Source organism: Ptychodera flava, chromosome 10 (genome assembly GCF_041260155.1).
Source record: "Ptychodera flava strain L36383 chromosome 10, AS_Pfla_20210202, whole genome shotgun sequence".
Classification (NCBI taxonomy): Eukaryota; Metazoa; Hemichordata; class Enteropneusta; family Ptychoderidae; genus Ptychodera; species Ptychodera flava.
In genome coordinates, this window is record NC_091937.1 from 40,715,231 (window position 1) to 40,738,372 (window position 23,142).

At 36.6% G+C, this 23,142-nt stretch overlaps 3 protein-coding genes across 3 annotated transcripts in view; all 3 read right to left on the reverse strand.

Annotated features, from left to right (window-relative positions):
- LOC139142791 (WD and tetratricopeptide repeats protein 1-like) overlaps positions 1-23,142 on the reverse strand; it is a 354,040-nt gene that overhangs the window by 77,426 nt on the left and 253,472 nt on the right. The gene's annotated exons all lie outside the window — the stretch shown is intronic.
- Positions 804-9,904, reverse strand: LOC139142798 (uncharacterized). The gene is made up of 5 exons (XM_070712964.1): positions 9,619-9,904; positions 4,975-5,364; positions 4,686-4,727; positions 4,056-4,303; positions 804-2,475 (listed from the first exon to the last, which is right to left on the reverse strand). Exons 1-5 carry the CDS (start codon positions 9,671-9,673, stop codon positions 2,350-2,352), a joined length of 861 nt encoding a protein of 286 aa, XP_070569065.1. The 5' UTR covers positions 9,674-9,904; the 3' UTR covers positions 804-2,349.
- LOC139142797 (uncharacterized) lies at positions 14,217-21,832 on the reverse strand. Its single transcript, XM_070712963.1, has 5 exons — positions 21,537-21,832; positions 17,758-18,144; positions 17,417-17,458; positions 16,829-17,079; positions 14,217-16,045 (listed from the first exon to the last, which is right to left on the reverse strand). Exons 1-5 carry the CDS (start codon positions 21,592-21,594, stop codon positions 15,920-15,922), a joined length of 864 nt encoding a protein of 287 aa, XP_070569064.1. The 5' UTR covers positions 21,595-21,832; the 3' UTR covers positions 14,217-15,919.

Sequence of the window (23,142 nt, forward strand, 5' to 3'; positions counted from 1 at the left end):
GATGGTATCTCACATTTCGTGTTGCAAAGGTGTTCTGAGGATCCGGCATTAGCTGTGCCACTAGCCATATTATTGAACATATTAATATGGCATGGTGTTTTTCAATCGTTTTCTTAAGAAGGCAAATATATTTAAATCCAGTCGTTATTATAACCTAGAAAACTTTGTTCAAATAATTCATAAAGTCAGATTTTCAGCGAGGGAGATATTGTCTTGCGAAACAATTTTTCAGCTTTCTCAAAATAGCAGAATGTCTCTTTTCGTAGCGGCGAACGAAAACCATTTCTTTTAGGGGAAAGAATATATAGCTCAAGTATAATCCCGCGCAAATCCACTGATTATATTATGCAATGGATATGAAGTCGTGTGCATGCATGATTCTCCAATCGTCGTCTGTTTTGAAATGTTCGCTGTATTTCAGCAATTAATCATGTTTGAAAAGTTCAAATCATAATTTTGCCGTCGGAACTTCGCACCTCAAACTTTATTAAAGGGAGGGTGTCGTTGGGTGTCTTGTTTACTAACAATGTATTTTTTGCATGATATCTAGATGCATCGCGTCAACATAGCTGCAACATTTACATTTTACGATATTCATTGTTAACAAATATGTTATAACTTCATCAATCACCAATGCAGTGTTTACATCGGTCATAGGGGTCCCTGGCAACCTTTGGGCAGAGTGCACACTCTCCCTCTAAGTTGAGGGGTTTTCTGGACGAACATGAGGAGTTACCTTTGCAGTCTTGAACTTGGACTATACTGGCCAATGCGTTAAATAGAAACTTGATAAGAACGAAACATTCTTGTTTTGAGACATTTATTATTTCAACACTTTATGGTTATGTAAATTCTTGCTTGTCCATATTTTATGTAACTGTGGATGTTTTTTTCTGGTTTCCTGTTTATAAACAAGTTGGTCTAATTACAGGAAGAAAATATTTGTAATTACAAGAAATGAAGTTATTGAAATATGTTTTGATATAAATAAGTTCTTTCCGACCTAAAATGCTGGCAATATCTGGCGGAACAGAATGTATTCCAGCAATTAACTGATTGCGGAAAGACTTTGACGTTGAAATTTAGCAGAAAATACATATGTTTGAGCTAAAAAGTATGCACCAAGAAAACCACATACATGGCTGAAAGTGCAAATTTATACATAGCAACACTGATCGTGGCAAACATAGGGAAATAGCTTACATATCTCATATTTACAATAATTACATCCAGTCATCTCTTTGATGTTTTATTAAAAATAAATTTTGCTGTGTCATTCATAGTTAAATATCGATGAAAACCAAAAGAACAAGAAAAAAGTTAAAACATTGTATGTTTTATAGTCAGCGCTAGATGTAACCTTGAGCAATATCGTTATTTTCTTCTTTATTTCAACAAATTGTAACTTTGAAGACTACAGCAAAAACAACATGAGCGGAACCTAAAACAGATTTTTAGTTGATGCTTATTCTTTTGCTCACGTTCATCTTACTTCATGAAAGTATTTACTCTCTGAGCAATGTACGCTGAAAGTGTTCTTGAGCGAAATCGGCTCACACAGTTTGGAATTGAACACAGGCAGGAAAAGTGATATATACAAGTCACATCCGCATATCATCCTAGCCTAGCGACAGTCTATACTGAAGCTCTGCAGAAATTGCAGTCGTAAAATCCAACACGAAAATGTACCTTTTTTCGGCAACGTGATATAGGTCATAAACTTGTACAAAAAATCAAATTTGGACTATTAATCTATTTGGACGCTGACAACTCAGTCCTGCCCGTCTATAGGCTTGTCAATCAGCTTATAGCCTAGGACAAGGTACAGCATGGACTGATGTTTGGTAATTCTGCAAAAACTAATGTTTTCTTTGCATCGTCTAAAAACAGCCACGTAGTCGATAAATGGATACTAGAAGAGATAACATCATATCCAAATCCTAATAGACGCATGTGGTTAAGTATTTCAGCAAAACAATGTCGGTATCTACTTTCCACGAGTTCAGACGGCGAAGGTACTTTCCGCCTATGACGTCACAAACTACTCTTACACCGGGAAATATTAACAACCGCAATTTACAAAAGTGTATCACATGTTTTAGGGCTTCACATTCAACTTTTGAGTCTCTGTCAGAGTGCTTGCTGACAATTGAAGTCGACCAGCCTAAAGAGTCACAGCTCTATAATAATTGTATTCAGTTCTTCCCGCCGGTACGGGGACAAGATATTCTCTTTAATACTGCACCAAGCGCACACGCACTTCAAGAGAAAATGCAGAGTAAAACAACTTTCACCAGATGAAATATCACCAAAACAGTGTTTCATCCTTTAATTCCACCCAATAGTTCTTCACACCCACGTGCTAGCTGTGTTGCTCTGCATTGCAACAGATATCTGTACATGGCCTGTCACGTGACCACCATCCGTAAAGATCGCAACTAGTCTGCTTACGTCACTGTTTTCGCCGATCATGGTCTGTTGAAGGATGAAAAAGGTTCGGTTATTTGCAGTGACCTTGAACTTGATCAATGTGGCTCCGTGTTATGTTTACAATTAGCGATGTCTAAAGGCCCGATAGCTGTATCTTTTAGAATTATTTTTGTGATTTTACTTCCAAACTTAAACAAGTTCATGGGAATGTACTCATTGAGGGTTGTTTGTACAAGTATTATAAACTGTCCACTGGGACTACATGTGCAATTTTGAGCAACATAAATAATAAATGTTTACCCAAACATAAAATGTCGCCCTCATGCAAATAAAGCAAAAACGCAGTACGCAGTGCATATATGCATTGGAATCGTCACAGAAACAACAGAGTAGTCCGATACAATGCATAGTTCTGAATGTTTTCCACTGGAACACCATATGCTATGTTTTCTTTGTAACATTACCATATTTTAAAAATGGCGGGAAATCAAAATAACGGTTAAATTAAATTTACTTGTCCAATTTTTCAGTGGTAAAAGACTATATCCTTTAAATCTGTGGAATTTCAAGAAAACCATGGAAAATAGAAAGCTGTTTTCAGGTCGACAAATTTTCAAGAGTTACAGCTACAGGGGCTTTAAGTTGTCATGCAAACTTTCTTCTCGATGAACTTGATGATCATTTCCATGAAAGAACATTAAATTTCATCGAAGGGCGACCGTCCTCCATGTAAATTTGGACTACACTTTGGAGTCAACTTTTTCTTCATGACAACAGTTAGTTCGATTTGATGTGACAAATCAACTAATAGGTAGCGTAAACGACTTCATTCATGTCACTTAGGTACTTTACACTGTCAGCTAAAACGGAAAACAGCGGTGACCCTTGTCAACCTTGTCGGAACCATTTCGCAACATTCCTTAGTTTCTAAGTAAAGTTTTTATTTTTTAACAAGCAGCATGTAGTATTAGGAACGCACAGTCAGGTCTTTGAAGAGGAATGTCAAAAACAGAGATAAAAATGTTTTTTGACGCAGCGGCGATCTTTGATGAAAACATATTCACATGAATGTAGGCCAATGAATGAAATGTCTGAATTTGGAAAATGTAATATACACGCTGTAAAAAAATCCAAAAAAAATCACAAAAAGTTTGAAAAAACGAAACGAATCGCTTGTTGAGCTACTCAACGCACAATTTTTGTAAACACAAGTATGAGAGAAAGAAACCTGCCAATGTTTTGGTCAAAAGGACCACTTTGACTAAACTGTAGAGTACGCACCATTAGTTTAATATTTTAACTCGATTTTAAAACTGTAAGTTAGGGGTTGTACTGTGTATAATCTGGCAGTGCGCAGTCACCGTTTTTAAATGCATTCTCTACAGGGTAAAAAGTGAAGCAAAATTCACAGGACGAGAGAAAATTCTCAAAGTCTCTCACACTGTGAGTTTCTGACGTTGCATTCAAGACGATGTACGTACGAGGGGAAATGTAACGGGCAAATAACTCAAGTAGGTCAGAATTTTCGAAAACGAAAGGTGCAAGATGTAAAATTTGTCAACACTTTACAGGTGATATCATTTACATAATAATTGGAGCCCACGTTACTTTGTATCTTTACTTACCTGTTCGGATCTTCGTATTCTTTTACAATGAAGGAAAGTAATCACACCAATAGTAAAACAGAATATAAATGCAACCATCGCCAGCAATTCTGATAATATTGATTTGAATTGTTCAGTATTTGTCGGTGTTGGCGCCGTAGATGATACTGAATTTACTCGTCTACTTTCCTTTGCTGTTAGTGCTGCTGCTGATGTCGATTTTAATCGTTCAGTCCCTTTGGATGCTGGCAACGGTGTTTTGTCTCGCTCTGAGAAAGCAAATAAACTAATTACTTAGGAAAGTAACTTATCATCGTTCTAGTATGTATTTTTTATCGTTTATCATTATCACTAAATTAAAACGTGTTCTACAAAAAGAATTAAATTAACTTCACAGATCTTACTACAGCATCATCGTGAAGTCGATTTTGCTGAGTGTTTAGCTAAACTGAATCGATGACAAGATAATATATCAATAAACATTCAAACATCTCAATTGTGTTTTATCATTTATTTTATTCAAAACTTTAGCAAATTGGCATTATTTAGAATAATGACGGCTTTAAAATTAATTTATTGCTAAGTTCAAGAACCATTCTCGGGAATGATGGTTAGTCATGAAGTGACGTAATACTTGGAATAATGACTTACTGTCACCGATACAATCTCTAGTAAGCTTGTCTCTTTGATCACCTGAATGAATAATAAAGTAATAAAACAAAAAAACTTGTAATTATAAACGTAGACTGGTACACACAAGCGAAATACCATGAACAGATTTCGCAAACACAATTAAAATATTGACTGTGAACGTTTTGGAAATTATTTGATTCCCTTCAAACTCCTCGGAAGCTCCGTTCACGATGGACATTTTCAGACTGTTCCCTGTATATTTTTAAAAGTTCTGAATTTGAAACAAAGTTGTTTTTGACGGATTTACCTTCCTCGACCAAGATTTCGAATGTTCCAGAACCTTCAGCAAAAATCATGTTATTTTCGCCACCGACAAGGCGCACTTCCACTTTGTAGTCACCGTGGTCCATTGGTGTCACGTGATATATTTTGAACGTCACGTTCATCAGATTTCCATGATAAACAAGATCAATGCAGTATCCATGGTGACACTCTGGTAGGTTGCTTGATAACTGATGTTTGAGTTGTTGATTGTCGTCTTCATAATGGAACACGTTCACCTGTTTACCATCGTTCGCTCCAATTTCCTGGCCTTCTAGTTCAAAAACTAGCTCTACTTCGAATTCGTTGCATACTCCAACGTCGTATCTTATCCCATTCTCTTGCAAAGGCCGTAATGTTTCCGTAGACTCCAAATCTGTGAACGAGAACACGAACCAAGATTGTATTAGCATATGCAGAACAAACGAAATAAAATTATATAAAACACACAAGGCATCAGACCTTCACAATTAAAGCCATTGTTTCACCCCTTCATCGGTTTCAGAGGCGGACCAGCAATGAACAGTCTCAGAAATAGTATATTAATATCACAATAAAGAAATAATATGAAATAGCAATATCGTCAATGAAACCATTTTGAACACGATTGGAACTAATTTGAGATCAATCTGCTAATGTAAGCTCATCTGCTTTTCTTTTAAGTTATGTTTTTATGAGTAATTTGTAATATTGCAACATTCAGCTATAGGGAACCTAACACTTTTGAGGAATTTGAAAAATATGAAGAGTCAATTATCCCAAATTAGTTCAACTGTGTTTTTGGTGTTATACCAGGCTTGAGCTTCCTTTCTTCTCAGCAATAACAAAAACACTGAATATGTATGAATGATATGTATATGTACTAAAATGTATGTACTAAAATGGTTTCATTAATGGTATTAATAATTCGTTCTTTTTATTAGTAAAATATTTCCTAGACCATTCATTCCTGGTCCGCTTGTGTCGGCTTGTGTGCTTGTTGTCATCAACTTGGAAACGCCGAGGGAGGGGTGTCATGGAAGGCATGAAATGCATCGCCATCCGGGTAATTACGAAAGCACTAAGCACAAAAACTACTTAAATTTCATGAACAGTTAAACAGTATAGCTGCTTAAAGGCAGGCCATTCGGGGTCCTTGACCTTGATCTCGACAAGGATTTGAAAGGAGAATAAGGGCAGCTAATGTATGCACAACTTGTGAAAAAAGATGCTTGATTTGATTGCTGTTGTTGTTGTTGTTGTTACAGCTGTCTAGAAAATAATTACCATAAATAAACTAATAGGCCTACGGTGGTGTGTGATGAACTGAACGGGAACTGCATTGAAAAACTTATATTCATGGAGATGGGAAATTACACTATTGTGTCCATAGTAAAGCTCAGTTGGAAGTATTTCTCATCTTGGGGTTCGTTAATTAAGCTCGTTTGGAAGTGTTTGTCTCTGGTGAGCTCAACGTCAGGTTTGTCAATTTTTAAAACCTTGAGACAGCAGTTGATAAAGAAAGCTATACAAACTTCTAAATATAAAATTCCAGCAGGCTATAGCCAGACGTACGCATCAATACAGTAGACATAATCACATGCATAACTATAACTAAAGCAGGCCTTTTTGAAACTGTGTACACTGCATGATACATTAAATTTAGGATATTATATTTCCGAGAAATTTTATCATGGTTGACAATCTTAAAGTATCTGTCTTCTTTCCAGGGAAGTATTGCATTCATTGCGCTAACTAGGTACCAGATAAATCTAAAACATGGGCTGTTAAATTTTGCGAGATGTCTGTGCAGGTGTGATTCGTTGCCATTAGTGTGATCCGAGTTTCGATTTCTGTTTTTTGGTATGTCTTTACAGATAGCAAAGTTATCCACGATACAGGAGAATCGCAGCTCTATTTAGCGGAAGCCTGTTTCCCAGCAACCAATCCTTAATAGTATCTTTGTACACTATAAGCTGAGAGACATTCTCCGTTATGATTACTGTATAAATCACTCAGATCACAGTATGCAGTGTTCAAACTGTGGAGTAAAATATGTCAGGACACTTGTAAAGAGGCAAAATGTGTATTAAATGAACTAACAACCCCCAAAGCTCTAGGAAATACACGGCATAACAGCTGTATACTAACAATGTTAGCTCTTTTTGTTACTTATTAACATTTTCTTGTTCTACCCCGAGGGCATATTTCAAGTGATGGGCGTACATTTTATGAAAGCTACCTGTATGTGTATTGTGCATAATTCACGGTGGTTAACGATTGAATTTGAGCCTGACTTCCAAGTAATCGATAACAATGTTGCGATGTGTACATGGAGTTTTAAAAAAGCCGAGTACTAGTCCTTTGTTAATGATCAACTTTTCAGTCAATTTTTTTTCTGTCATGGCAAAACTAGGACTACATTGAAACTGTGATGGTGAATAGTTAATAGACAAACCTCTTAATAACATATGCAACAAAATTACCGAACAGAATATCACAAGTTGTAGCTACTTGTCCTTTTTTGAACCAAACATTTCAGTATGTTCTTGCTCCATTTTTAAAAGGTGAGTAAATTAATTGAAAGCAGTAGCTACTATTTGTTTTTTTCTCTCCGGTTGAGCGCATTTACTAAGCAATCATCGTCATAAAGTTGTTTGGTATGATTAGCTAAAAGTCGCTCATCACCTCTGTTGCTCAGTTCTAAAAAAGCCTACTGAGAATATTTTAAGTATCTCTTATCACCTGCTAAGAACTATAGGCATACGAGAAGTTTAAAATGTGCCATCTCCGTGTAATTCTTTTAATAATGATAGAAATACTAATAAAACTACTACTACTACTACTACTACTACTACTACTACTACTACTACTACTACTACTACTACTACTACTACTACATAATTATAATAATTATTATTATTGTCGTTGTTGTTGTTCTTATTTATATTGTTGTTTTTGTTGTTGTAGTCATTTATAAAGCGTCAATATTCCCGTAATAATGTGATCAAGGACTCTGATTAAAATTACTTATCAGAATAACAAACGACGCAATATAAACTCAAAATAAATCTAAAAATGCAGAAAAAATGCACACTAATTATCAAACGCGGATTTAAAACGAACAATTTTGACATTTTATTTTAAAACTGACAGACTCCGGGAACGATAGATATTAAGTTGAAGACTGTTCTAGAGTACAGGGGCCACTGCACTATAAAGGAACGATCTCGATATTTACTAGTGTGCCGTCGCATCGGACAGAGTTTAAACTACTCTGCTGACCTCAAATTTCGATTGGGGTTATAAAGTGAGATCATACGTGACAGATAGTTTGGAGCGAGCCAACGAAGTGTTAAGCTAGTAAGAGGATTAAGGTCTTTAAAACCATTTACTTTGTCACCGGTAACCAATTAAACTGGTACAGGACTGGGGTGATGTGACTTTTGAACGAGCTACAATTCTTGGAGCTATGATCTGAACACGTTCAATCAGATTAATTAAATTCTTCGAAAGCCCTTACAACACAGAGTTACAAACAATGACACGAGATGTAATTTAAGCGTTGATCAATCGTTCTGTCGAGGATCTGGAAAAATATTTCAGATCACGTTCAATGAAACGTCGCTGTAGGGCAGATCTCTCCGACATGAGATTAAGCGCGAAACGAGAGTCAATGATGGCGTCCAGGCTCCGTAAGTATTTCATGCAATAAGTTGCATGGGGAATAAAAGAGCGACAGAAATAACAAAAAACAAGTTGCCCTTCGGCAACTGCAAAATATTAACTCTGTCAAATTGGTGCAAGACAGTGTTTTGATACTAATCTGACGTTAGGCTGTGACTTGGAGCACATAATAAAGTCTTCACGAACAAATGCACCCTACTGCATACTTCTGTGAGCGAGGTGATCGCAGGTCACTATAGCCATTGACTTACAGCACCACCCACGCTATCTGGATAACAATACAAGGGTAGAAACAAACAGAATGAAAGTGGATATTGAGGGAGTTGTTTTCTAAAGAAGAAGAAAAGACAGACCTCAGACGAACCGGTGACAACTGACTTTGTTTTATTTTTCACACAACGCGGTGGTGGACTATTTCCTGATACTGTATGTTGAGTCCTTCTTCCGCAGTATGGTGGAGAATCTGGGTATTTAACTGACGTTGGAGAGAGTCCGTGCCTTCAGACACCTATTACAACGGTTTACAGTTTAAATAATTATCTCGCATACGTCTATCTCTATGCGCAAGGGTGGTCGTTTATCGCTGTTCTGTAGGCCCTTCAGCTACGCCTGTACTATCACATATCATATTCTTGATAACATGTTGGCGTTGTTAGGGTGCAAAACGTTTTGACGCCAGAATGTCGCCACAATTATGGTAGCATGATTGTAGTTTATGCAAGCTCAGAAGACATAACAATTCTAAACTGAGCAATTGAACGTTTTCGGGGGTGGACTCAGAAAGTCGGTACTACATGCATTCTAAGGATTCCATACCAATGTGGACAGTTGAAAATTAACAGCCTGGATTATACAAATATTATCCAAGAAGCCCAGAAAAATTCGAAGAAATATGAACAGACACGCTCAGTTCATATGAAGACTTACAAAACAAATTTTGTCACTATTACGGTAAATCACCTACCTTTTGTGACGGTGCAAAATACGAATAGGTGAATATAATTCCTTAGCCACGCCATTTTGCATAACAGCAGCGACGACGAAACAAAACTCTTGGCATGGTTGTACGCGCAGTCAGTGAAGTTCGGTGATCAACTGGTACCTGATAGCTGAGTCGTTAGCCGTGAAATTGACGGATAGTATGTGCAGACAGGCTGACTGCACGATGATGTGATTTTCTGGCCACGATAACTGTTTGTGGCTTGGTCGACGTATCAAAAACAATTGAACTACGGGCCAATTCAGAGGTTATGTCATCACGTGATAAGGGGTGGACCATTGGATATCCTGAGAGGAGACTTTTTGGAAAAAAAGATTCAGAGAGGTTGCCTTTGAAAAGGAATCCAGCCAAGGATTGCAGAAAAAGAAAAAAGATCGCCAACAGATATGAAGTATTAAATAAATACCCAGACAATTACTTTAAGTCTTTTCTTTCTTTTCTTTTCGGCGTGCCCCTCGGGCGTCCAATTTTATGTCATATTTCAGTTTTGGTGTGCTCTTCGGGCACACCATTTTTATATAATATCTTTCAATGTCGGCACACCTGTATGGTGCCCTATTCTGCTAACCCATTGTCACGACATTTTCATAAGATCTGAATTAATTCAATTTCATATTCCACTACCTAAATGCAGTTTCAGTTTTTCAAATCCTTTATCGGTTAATGCTACATGCTTTTATCCTACTACCTAGAACAAACTTAATCACTAACAGTGGCAGTAGTTTTCTTACAGATTAAGACCTCGATGACTTCCTGTTCGTCTCCATCAGTAATTTTGCTGCAGTAAAGGATGCCTCTATTTTCTATCCAAGTTTCCAGCTTGCTGAAGCTGATGCTGTTTGCCTATAATTCCATGTAAACTTTGTGCTGCTATACAATTCTTTTCTTATTTAGTATTGTCATGTCAAATGAAGAAAGGCATCCTAACAGAAAAGAACAGTGAATAATTGATATTTCAGCGTGTGCTCGAGAGAAAAAAATTCCTCTGAGAGGGAAAGTGGGAAATAAATGCCATAATTCACACAGTTGAAGAAGACATTTTAATTTCGGGTGAAGCAGACGAAAAGAAATAAATTCTGTGAAGTTAATCTGCCAAGCTCCCTACCATATAAAATGGTCGACCCTTAAGTGAATCATTTGAAGCTTGACACAGTTGTGTAAGCATATTGTTCCCGCCAACTTTTGCATAGGGCATCGATAGTTCAAAGTTCACAAGATAAGGGAGTCAATGGGCTTAGATTATGATGCCAAGTGCGTCAAATCACGCCCTATTTTCACCAAAACCTTGTAAATAATGAGCAAGATGACAGCAATGTCACCATCAAGTGAGTAGTCTTGTAGTCAGCCCAAATTTATCAACTGAAATCAACTTGATGAACTTTACGTAGTACGCAACCTGCAATCATTGTTGTTTGCAAACTACAAGACAAGTTATAGCTTGTTCATGCCAACAGGCAACCAAACAGACATGCTAGACTGGGTTGAAAGACTTGAAATTCTGGTTTGTGAAATATTCTTAGTGGTTACAGAGGATAACAGAAGGGGGAACAGAGTTAGAGAAAGAGAGAGGCAGAGAGAGAGAGAGAGATAGGCAGAGAAGAGCTAGTTCAAGTGGGAGACGAGGGTAGTAAGATTTAGAAGATTGAGAATTAAATGACGGTAGAGACGTGCAAGTATGTGTTGCATTGTTATTCACCTGGAGAGTTGCTTTTTAACGCCCACAAAACATTCAGAGTGGCTAGCCATGTGTTGTAAATTCAAAGAAACAAATTTTATGTTTATGAAACAATTTTGGCGTTCATACTGTTTGATTTGCTCATACATTTCCATGTTTACGTTCATAGATTTTATCTATTGATATATATATTTCATGTTTACATACTTCATGGGTAACAGTGGGGAGCTATTGGCTTCCTTAGGTCAGCAAGTAGAACAATCTTGTCCTGCACAGTGCATCCGGGACAATACCTCTCATCATAGATGGTGTGATTCGAAATACATACAAGCAAATCCAAAGTAATTACAACACAAGAAGGCATACTAACGAAACAATATTATACATTGACAATTCTAAAGCACACTATAAAAAATCAGTATAGAGGTATGATAACAAATCATGCATAATATATTAGGAAATGGCAAAACTCTGCCGATTCATTGAAGACTATGGCGCACCATTTGAAAACAACGTACATTCATGTAAACAATGTCAAAACTACAGTACCTTCTGATGATATACATCGCATGATGAAAACATGACTGCACAATGTAATGGCAATACTCTAAAACACAACGGCAACCTGATACCCCATAATACTAAAACTTCGCAACAAATGACACTATTGTGCAACAAAATTAAAAGACTATACCAAATAATGGATAAACAATACAACACACTACTCTGCGGATAACCTGACAAAGTTAGGCCTTAAAACTACCATTTTATGTTATTTTTTATGAGATAATATTAACTCAACTCAATCTGTCTGTCTCGAACCTGAATTGAGTGACAGCAAACAATATTTTATTCATGTTATGTTCTATGCATTTTTACTTCAAATTTCTCTATATCAAAATGTTTTCGAATATTGTGCGATATTTTCATGTTAGCGTCTTTCCAGCCAGTATATGTGTTTTTGTCAAATCAATATTAAATCCTATCTAGTACTCTACATTGGCTTTTAATTTTTCAGCTTGTAAGTAGAAAAATAATATTGAAGGTCATTTAGTACTTATGCTAGGGAACTCTTAGCACAGGCATTAATGTAAATATTATTTTATTGAAGAAGGTAAAGTAAGGTGCAAAATGCATAGCAGCAACATTTACACTCAATATGTTTGCCACTACTTAAACTTTCAGATTACCCTGTTTCAGTTGGATGGGACACAAATCGTACCTCTTATGGACACACATTGCTGAGGTACACTATGTATTCACCGTGTGTCTTAGTGGCACAATAAAATACATCGAACATTGACTAATTAGTTTGATTTATGACCTTAAATACTCATAGGAATGAGAAATACATCACAGTCAGCAGCTTGTGTTTTACAGACGTCCACCAAAATAATTTAGAAAAAGATAAAAACAAAGAATATTAACAACCACGTCGTCGAACGTATTTTACCAAGTGTCAGAAACTAGAAAATATCCTCTGTTCTTTTGCCTGCCTTTGGCTGACGTATATTTTGAGCAACAGCTTTCTTCACCATCCTCCGTGCTTGTGCCACGGTGATTTCTGGATTTCTTCTATTTCACAGCGTTCGTCTATACAGCTGTCATATCCCATAGCTCTAATGAGGAACCTTTGCCGCATCGAGACTTTCTGTAGCTCAAACCGATTGGTGCAGAGCGTGTGTAGTCTGAGAGCCTTTTACCAAAGTTGTGAAAACCAAAAATCCACAAATACATTTTGTAAATGACTTTAAAAAATATTAATGTTCGCTCAAATTACTGTTTAAATTTAAACTTTGAAAAATAGTCAATGTCAAAATGTTGAAATTTTTAAACTCTGTCAAAACTCTGTCAAATTCCTCTTTAAATTTAAACATTTAAAACTTGAATATCGTCAATTTGAACACTAAGTTTGAACATCATTACTGTCATGACTGTAGTATCTTCATATGGCAGTTTTACAAATTACTTATTAATTGCTATATGATCCTTTCCATCGATTATAAACGGCATTCATAGCATATTATATGAATTATCCACCTCTATATCTAATGTTTACCTGAAGGTCAATACTTAACTTGATTCTGCTGGAGCCAAATATTTAACATAATATTCTTTGACTTCAGAAAAAATAGCTTTTCATGCAAGTATCACAGCAGATGTTGAGCGCCTCGTAGCGGGTATCTGTTCCTTTTCAACTGTTTTTTTTTTTTTTTTGCTCTTGAAATGACAAATACAGTATAGTTTCAAGCCAAGATTAGAGTGAAAGAACGAGGATCACAACACCAGTTATAATATTATATTAGGATTGTCGAGGAATCAGAGTAATTGTACGTGTAAATGTATTCATTGTGTATCCTGGATGTATCAGTTGATGAGAGATGTGTCTTCATCAATATTTGTTTTCAGGTCCCCAATCATCTGTCCGTTGTCGTTGTGTGGTGGATATTTGTTGTTTATATTCCAATGAGAAAAATGAGAGACATTCATTTGTCCCAGGAAGGGGAGCAAACTCTTGCCCTTGTACATGGATAATTATATAAATATGAACTTTTTTGTTTATTTGTATCGTTTTTCGTCTTACTTTACATGGCAAGTCAAAAACAGCTTGCAAATGTATTAGAAATTGCTGACATCTGATTACACTATGATATGATCCCGGGCAAATCCACTCGAACTAAAATGCAACGGATACGAAGTCGCCGCCGACTAGCGGGTATCTGTTTTTTTAGCGTGTGTATTAATGTTCGACAATCGCTTGGAATTGGATTGTACAAAACCGATGCGTTACATATAAACCAGATAAGAACTAAACATATTCCCGTTTTGAGACAATTGTTATTTCAACACTCTATGGTTATAAATCTTGATTGTCAACACTTCATTTGACTGTTGATGTTTTATTCTGGTTTCCTGTTTTCAAACAAGTTGGTCTTATTGCTCCCCGGGAAGAAAACATTTGTAAATACAAAAGTTAAATTATTTGAAATTTATTTTAACATAAATAAGTTCTTCCTGGCCTTAAATGATGACAATACTTGGGGGCCAGGATGCATTCTAGCAATTAACGGATTGCGGAAAGAGTTTAACATTGAAATTAAGCAGAAAACATATCTGTTTGAGATAAAAAGTATTTTAATTTGACAGTGACATTAATACCGACTGCACCAACACAAACTACATACATGGTTGAAAATGCAAATTTATATAAAGCAACACTGATCTTGGCAAACATGGGGAAATAGCTTACATCTCATATTTACAATAATTACATCCAGTCATCGTTTTGACGTTTTGTTAAATTACATTTTTTGCTGTCGTTCATACTTAAATTTAGATTTTGACCTTGATAACTACAGCAAAAGAAACATGAGTGGAACCCGAAACAGATGATCGATTGATGCTTATTCTTTTCTCACGTTCTTCCTACTTCATAAAAGTATTCGTGAGCGAAATTGGCTCAAAGAGTGTGAAAGTGAACATAGGAGAAAAAGTGATATGTACAAGTCACATTCAGATGTATTATCCTAGACTAGCGACAGTCTATTGCAACTCTTCAGAAATTGCCGCTACAGTGTTGCATGTCATGGCACCTTTGCAAGCAGAGCGATGACAGTCTTAAAAGCCAACACGAAAGTGTTCCTTTTTTCGGCAATGTGTACGAAAAAGCAAATTCCGAATATTAATCCAATTTAACGGTTGACAACTGAGTCATGTCTGTCTATGGACTTGTCAATAAGCTTACGAGATAGGGTACAGGCTGGGCTGATGTTTGGTAATTTTGTAATACTAATGTTTTCTTTGCATGGATTTAAAAAAGCAAAGTACTCGATAAATGGACGCTATAAGTGATGACATTCTGCCAAATCCTAATAGAGGCCTGTGGTAAATCTACTTTCCCTGAGTTCAGACAGCGAGGGTATTTTCCGCCCGTGATGTTACAAGCTATTCTGACACTGGATAATATTAACAACCACAATTTTCAAAAGTGTATCACAGTTTTTTGAACTTCACATTTAATTTTTGAGTCTCTGTCATAGTGCTTGCTAAGAAGACGACCAGCCTGGAGAGTCACAAGTTAACTCGATATCAGTGTTTCCCTGTCGGTATGGCGACGAGATTATTATTAAACTTCATTGTCCTTAAAAAATGGAAACTCTTCTTGCAATGGCACAGACAGACAACATTAATTCTTACGGTGATAAAAAGGATAATACACATCAAAAACGAAAAAACTTGTTACAATAAGTGTTGAACAGTGGACTTAAGACATTCTCTGATTGAGAAGTCGGATGGCAGAGGGTACATAACTAAGTCGAGCACGACGTGTTCTTAAAGCTAGAGTTTTATACCTGCGACCTGACGGGAGCTCCTCAAAATGCTGAGCCAATGGATGGGAAGGATCCCCGATGATTTTAACAGCTTTGACAAAAGCTCTATTCTCATACAGTGATTTCATGCTCTTACATTCTTTTTCATACTGCACCAATTTCACATGCGCTTCAGGGGAAAATGTAGTGTAAAGCTTTCACTGAAAAAATGACATCAAAACAGTGTGTTTCGTTCTTTAATTTCACACATGATAATTCTTCACACCCACGTGCTAGCCATGTTGCTCTGCATTGCAATAGACATCTGTACATGGCCTGTCACATGACCACCACCCGTAAAGATCGCAACAAGTCTGCTTACGTCACTGTTTCCGCCGGTCGTGGTCTGTTGAAGGAAGCAAAAGGTGCGGTTATTTGCAATTACCTTGAACTTGATCAGTGTGGCTCTTTGTTTTGCTTACAATTAACGATATTTAAGTTGTCATGCAAACGTTCTTCTCAATTAACATGATCATTATTTCCATCAAAGAATACTAATTTTCATCAAATCGCATCCGTACTCCATGTAAATTTCGACTGAACTTTGAAACCAACTCTTTGTTCATGACAACAGTTTGCCCGATCTGACGTGACCTTCAACAAACAGGAGCCTCGAACGAGTTCATTCGTGTCACTGAGGTAATTTACACTGTCAGTTAAAAACAGGATAACAGAGTTGACCCAAAGTCAAACAAGTTAAAACCCCTGCACAACATTCCTTAGTTTTCAAGAACAGTGAACTGGTACACGAAGGTTTCTGTTTTCAGGAGCAGAATGTAGTATTAGGATGTACCGTCAAATCTTTGAAGAGGAATGTCAAACATGGAGAGAAAAAGAGAGAGCAAATATAGTTAATTTTTTGTTGTAGCGGTGATATTTGAGTAAAAATATTCATATGAATACCTGCCAATAAAAATGTGTGAATTTGGGAAATGCAATGTGCAATATGCTGCAAAAACTGAAAAAAAATCACGAAAGTGTGAAGCATTAACGGGCAAATATCTAAGATAGAACACAGTTTTAAAAAAGGAATACCTCAAGTCGTAAAATTTGACAATAATTTACATGTGACGCCATTTACGTTATAATTATCGCAGACGTCACTTTGTACACTGTAGCCTTTGTTTACCTGTTCGGATCTTCGTCTTTTCTTTAAACAGAGAAGGAAAATAACCACACCAAAAATGGAACAGAATATAAATGCAACGACTGCCAGTATTTCTAATAACATCGATTTGAATTGTTCAGTATCTGTCGGTGTTGGCGGCGTAGATGACGCTAAATTTCCTCGTCCACTTCCCTTTGATGTTAGTGCTCCTGTCGATGTCGCATTGACTTGTTCAGTTCCTTTGGATGCTGGCGACGTTGTTTTGTCATGGTCTGTAAAGCAAACGTATTCTTGTTATATGTACTGTATTTTGAATCGTTCATCTTTGTCACTAAATTGAATCGTGTTCTAGAATTCAAATAACATTTACAGACCCCACTGTAACATCATCGTGGACTTTGCCGCTTGTTAATCTGAATTGAATCGATGATATGATACGTATAAATACACACTTATCATTGATTTCACAGCAAAGCAAACAATGTCGAATTATTTGGAATTATGACGGTTTTAAAATTAATTTATGGCTAAATTCAAGAACCATTCTTGAGAATTCTTGAGAATGGTGGTTAGTCATGAAGTGACATAATACTTGGAATAGTGACTTACTATCACCGATGCAATCTCCAGTTTGTTTGTCTATCTGATCACCTGAAAGGGGAGAACAAAAACGAAAGAACTGGAAAACTTTAACGTAGAGTGATGCATAAGTGATTCTATGTCTGCCATGAGCAGACATGGCAAAATAATCAAAATATGTCCTATGCGTTCTGTAAATCATGCAATTCATTTTCTTCAGTGCTTTGACAAAAATGCCGTCCATGTTGAACAATTTTCAGTTTATAACCTATAATCTATATCTTTAAAAGTTCTGTCAATGTTGAAAATATTCAGTCTATTCCCTATATGTGTTTAAAAGTTCTGAATTTGAATATTTTTGACGGATTTACCTTCCTCAACCAAGAGTTCGAATGTTCCCGAACCCTGGGCAAAGATGATGTTACGGTCACTGACAAGGCGCACATCCACTTTGTAGTCACCGCGATCCATTGGTATCACGTGAACGATTTTGAACGTCACATTCATCATATTTCCACAATAAACAAGATCAATACAGTATCCATGGTGACAGTCTGAGGGCTCGCTTGATAGCTGATGTTTGAGTTGTTGATTGTCGTCTTCATAATGGAACACGTTCACCTGTTTACTATCGTTCACTCCAATTTCCTGGCCTTCTAGTTCAAAAACTAGCTCTACTTCGAATTCGTTGCATACTTCAACGTCGTATCTTATCCCATTCTCTTGCGAAGGCCGTAATGTTTGCCAAGACTCCACATCTATCGACGAGTAGAGGCATCAAGATTGTAATACAATATGCAAAACAAACAAAATAAAATTACATAAAGTACACAAGAGATCAGCCCTGCACGATTAAAACCATGGTTTCACCCTTTCAAAAGTTTTTCAGGCGGACTAGGAATGAATAGTCTAAGAAATATTATATAAATATCACAATAATGAAATATTATGAAATATCAATATGCAAAGCGTCGTAGACAAAAATCGCTGTACGAAAGATCTTTTCGATATGAAATTTCAGTGTGAGATGAGAGTCAAGGATAGAGCGCTAGCCCGGGCGCTATATTTCATGTAATAAGTTGCACAGAGAATAAAAAAGCAGCAGCAAAAACAACAGTCTGCCCCTTAAAAAGTTCAACATATTAACTCTGTCGATGGCGATGCAAGGCATTGTTGTGGTATTAATCTGGCATCAGGCTGTGACCGCGAACATAGTATTAATACAAATCTTCACGACAACATGAACCCTCCTATATTCTCTCTGTGTGTGAGCAGGCTATAGCATGTCAATATATCTAATGCTTGTAAGCTTGCCTTAGCATACTTACGATAAAAATGTTTTACACCACAACCCACGCCAACTGGGTATCAAGAATATGACATGTAAGGGACTGGACATAAATTACACGGGGGTGGGCTGGTATTTTTCGAAACACTGCTGCATCAAAAATAGTGACCCTTCAAAAGTTCATGCACAAAAATTAGTGCCCCCCCTTATCCGTGCATGAAAATAAGCGACCCTCCCCTGTTATTTAATACCCACTCCAACAAACCCGCAATGTGTTCAAGACCTCCTTCTGACTTGCTATACTTTTGAAGTCCCCTCCCAAAAGGAAGGCAAAATGTGGCCGATATAACGCTTTGTCCAAAAAATATCAAATCATATGTGTGTGATAATTCATGTAAATGTACTTTGCTTGAAGTGGCAGGTAAAAAGTGCATGCGTGTACAAAAAATGTAATTTTTAGATTTCATCGATAATGTTGATTCACTATACATGGTAGTCGACTATAAGAAAACTATGAACGTGTATTTTCCAATATAAAACTAGCAATATCTGTTCATCTATAGATGTTTAATAACTGATATAAATATACTTGATTTGCATGGGTTGTTTACAAGTGCTCAATGAACAAGATATTTGATTTTGGAATTTCGCTCAAAATGTTGATCAACTATACATGGGAGTCTATGACAAAACTGTAAAAAAATTTCACAATTAAAAATATGCACTATTTGTGCATATATGGACCCTGAATAAATGATATAATTGTACTTGATTAGAAGAGGGTGGTAACACGTGCATCTGTGTACAAGAAATTTGTTTTTGGAATTTCGCATAAAATGTTGATCCATTACAAATTGTATATAATTTTCTTTTAAAAACAAAACTTGACAAATCTGTGTATTTATGTATGCTTGATTATTGATATTTATGTTCTTGATTAGACTAGAGTGGTTACAAGTCATGGTGTGCAAGAAATGGAATTTCACTGAAACGTTGATTCTTTTACATGGCAGTCTATGATGAAACCCAATGAATAATTTTTGTCCAATACAAAAATAGGAAAATCATCCATTTATGTGCACTCGATTATTGGTATTAATGTTCATGATTAGACTAGAGTGGTTTCAAGTCAATGGTTGTGCGAGAAATTTGATTTTGGCATATCACTGAAATGTCGATTCACTATACATGGCAGTCTATGATGAAAGAATGATTTTTTTTTTCCAATACAAAACTAGGTAAATCTGTGCATTTATGTATACTTGATTATTGGTATTAATGTTCATGATTAGACTAGAGTGGTTTCAAGTCAATGGTTATGCAAAATTTCACTGAAATGTCGATTCACTATGCATGGCAGCCTATGATGAAACTATGAATATTTTTCCATGGTTGTGCAAGAAATTTGATTTTGGAATTTCACTGAAATGTCGATTCACTATGCATGGCAGCCTATGATGAAACTATGAATATTTTTTTCCAATACAAAACTAGGTAAATCTGTGCATTTATGTACACCTAATTATTAGTATTAATGTTCATGATTAGACTAGAGTGGTTTCAAGTCCATGGTTGTGCGAGAAATTTGATTTTGGAATTTCACCGAAATGTTGATTCACTATACATTGTAGGGTATGAGGAAACTACAAATAATTCATAGATTATCTGATCCTAAATTGTTCTCCAAAAGTTGTTCGACCTGAAGCTTCCAGTAGTTATTGATGACGTTTTGCGCTATTCTGAATAGTTTGTATTCTGTCAATGTCCTCAAAAATAAAAAATTTACATACAGCTACATGAACATTTGACACCGACCTATACCCAATGTTTTATCAATGAGAGAATGATATCAAATAAGTGATCTCCAAATTGTTATTGAAAGCGTCATTATAGGGGCAGTTTATATGCACAAAGAGGAGTTGCATAAGTAGAAATCATGACAACTTAAATCAATGTGGCTGCTTGGATCATCAATACATTGTTTATTATACCATTAAACTTGCGCCAGAAGGGCGCGCCGAAAATGGAAATGACAGAAAATGAAAGTGCCAGGAGGTATTTTTTCTTTTTTCAGTATTCCATATTCTTCAATACGTGCACATGCAATTTCAGCTTTGATGCATAAAAAGGTGACCCTCCCCCATAGGCTTGCACAAAATTTTATGACCCTTCAAAAATGCTTGCGCGAAAAATGGCGACCCACTCCCAAAAAACACCGCCCCCCCCCCTGTAATTTGTGTCCAGTCCCTAACAAAGCAAGGGTAGAAACAAAGCTGTTATCTAAAACAAGAAGGAAGAACCTCGGACCACCCGGTTACACTTTTCCACACAACGTGGTGGTTATGTGTTTCCTGATACCGTGTGATGACTCCTCCTTCCGCAGTAGGGTGGAGAATCCGGGTAATAATCTGACGTTGGACGAGACCCTTGCCTTCGGAAACCTTGTGCAACTATTTACAGATAAGTTCACTATCTTGCATACTTCTCTCTCAATATTCAACGGCCGTCGTTTATTCTTTTATTGTATGCCTTCAGTTTCCCCGTGTGTAATTGCATGTCATATCCTTGATACCCTGTCACCACATTTATGGCAGCATGATATTATTTAGTATATGCAAGCTATTATGGCAGAAGACTCGAAAGTTCAACACTGAGCCGTTCTCGGAACATTTTATAGAGGTAGGGTCAAAGGGCATTACCGCAAGCATACCGTGGTCTCAATTTTAAAATGAACTGCATGAATAATACACATGCCATCCGAGAAGCTCCGAATAACACAGCAAGACACAAATGTTCGAAGAAACGAACAGATGTGCGCAGTTCACAAAACTAATATTGTCACTATCACGGTAAATCACTTACGTTTTGTGACGGTGCAAAAAACGAATAGCAGAATGTATTTCCTTATCAGCAACGCCATTTCGCATCACAACATGGACGAAACAAACCTCTTAGCATGGTTGTACCCCGCGCAGTCAGTTAAGTTGATCAACGGGTACAGCTTGGTCGTTAGTCGTGACAATGACTTATGGTATATGCAGACAGGCTGAAAACACGATGATATACCTTTCTTGTTAGGATTTCTGTTTGTCAGTAGGTGGACACATAAAAAACCCCGGAGGGACTGTGAATTAACCTTTGGACCAATTCAGAGGTTACGTTATAACGTCATAAAGGGTTAGACCATTCGATATTCTGGACAAGATTTTTGGGAAAAAAGATAACGGGGGTTGCCTTTGAAAAAATCCCGACAAGAATGGCAGAAAAACTAAAAAAAGGTCGCAAGGAGATATGAAGTAACAAATAATACACAGACAGTTAAGCCTTTAGTTTTTATTTTCGGGACGCCCCTTGGCGCCCCCTATTGAACATATTTCATTTTCGGTGTGGTCTTCAGGCACACCGTTTTAACTATATGTTTTAAATGTCGGCTAGCACCTCGGACGCCGCATGAAATATTCATTTTCGGCGCACCCTTGGTCACGACATTTTCATAACATCTGATTTCATACCCTAATTTGATTAATATTTTAACTAACACTTTTGCTATTCTAGATCTTTTTACGTGTATCCAATGATTCATTTGAAACATTATGTAGGATTATTTATTTGTTGTGCTTCTGCTAAAGTTTCTCATCTCTCCACCTGAAATATCTTGAATACTTGTCCACATAGCCTGCACCAGATGTTGTGTGTCCACTGTTGTGTTTTAAAATGATGTTTAAGGCTTATCATGACTTGTAAATAAAAGTATTTGTTGCACATAAAGTGATTCCTGCACTCACACAAACATTGAATGTTACTAGAACTACTCTTCTTCAATTTCTAACAAGTTCGGGTACAACATTTGCAGTGCAATGTGACGAGGGTTGGACAAGGGTGCAGCAATTTATCGTTAATAGACCTACTTATAAATTTCTTCACAAAATCCATAATTCATGATTTATTTTGCCTTTCAAAGCATATAACAGGAACATCTTTCCAAATAGAAGCTGCATTCCAAAATAAATGACCAATGCCATGAATCTGAGCCAATGTATCACATAAACTTTTGAAACATTAGCAATCCCAAACATTTCAGTAGTACATACATATGCAGAAGCTGCATTTTGGTTTCTTTGCATTACTTCGCATTTCTTTGCATTAAGTAAAAATAGATTTTTTTTCCTATTTGGATATTCACTTGTCTCTGTTGACTTGGTAAGGATGGGAAATCATTTTGTGTTTAATCTATTTTGAGTCTTCACGTAAACACTAAACTAAAAATAGTCACCAAAACTTTCAGTATCACGAGGAGGACACCCCATCTTCCAAGTAATCGGATTAATTGTTTCATTACCGTATCAAATGCCTCTATGCATTTGTAGTCTTTCAAAGCCTTAGTCACTTTGTGCCACATGCTTGTAGCCTACAACACTACCAAGAACAAACTTAATCACTAACAGTGGTAGTGGTTTTCTCAAAGATT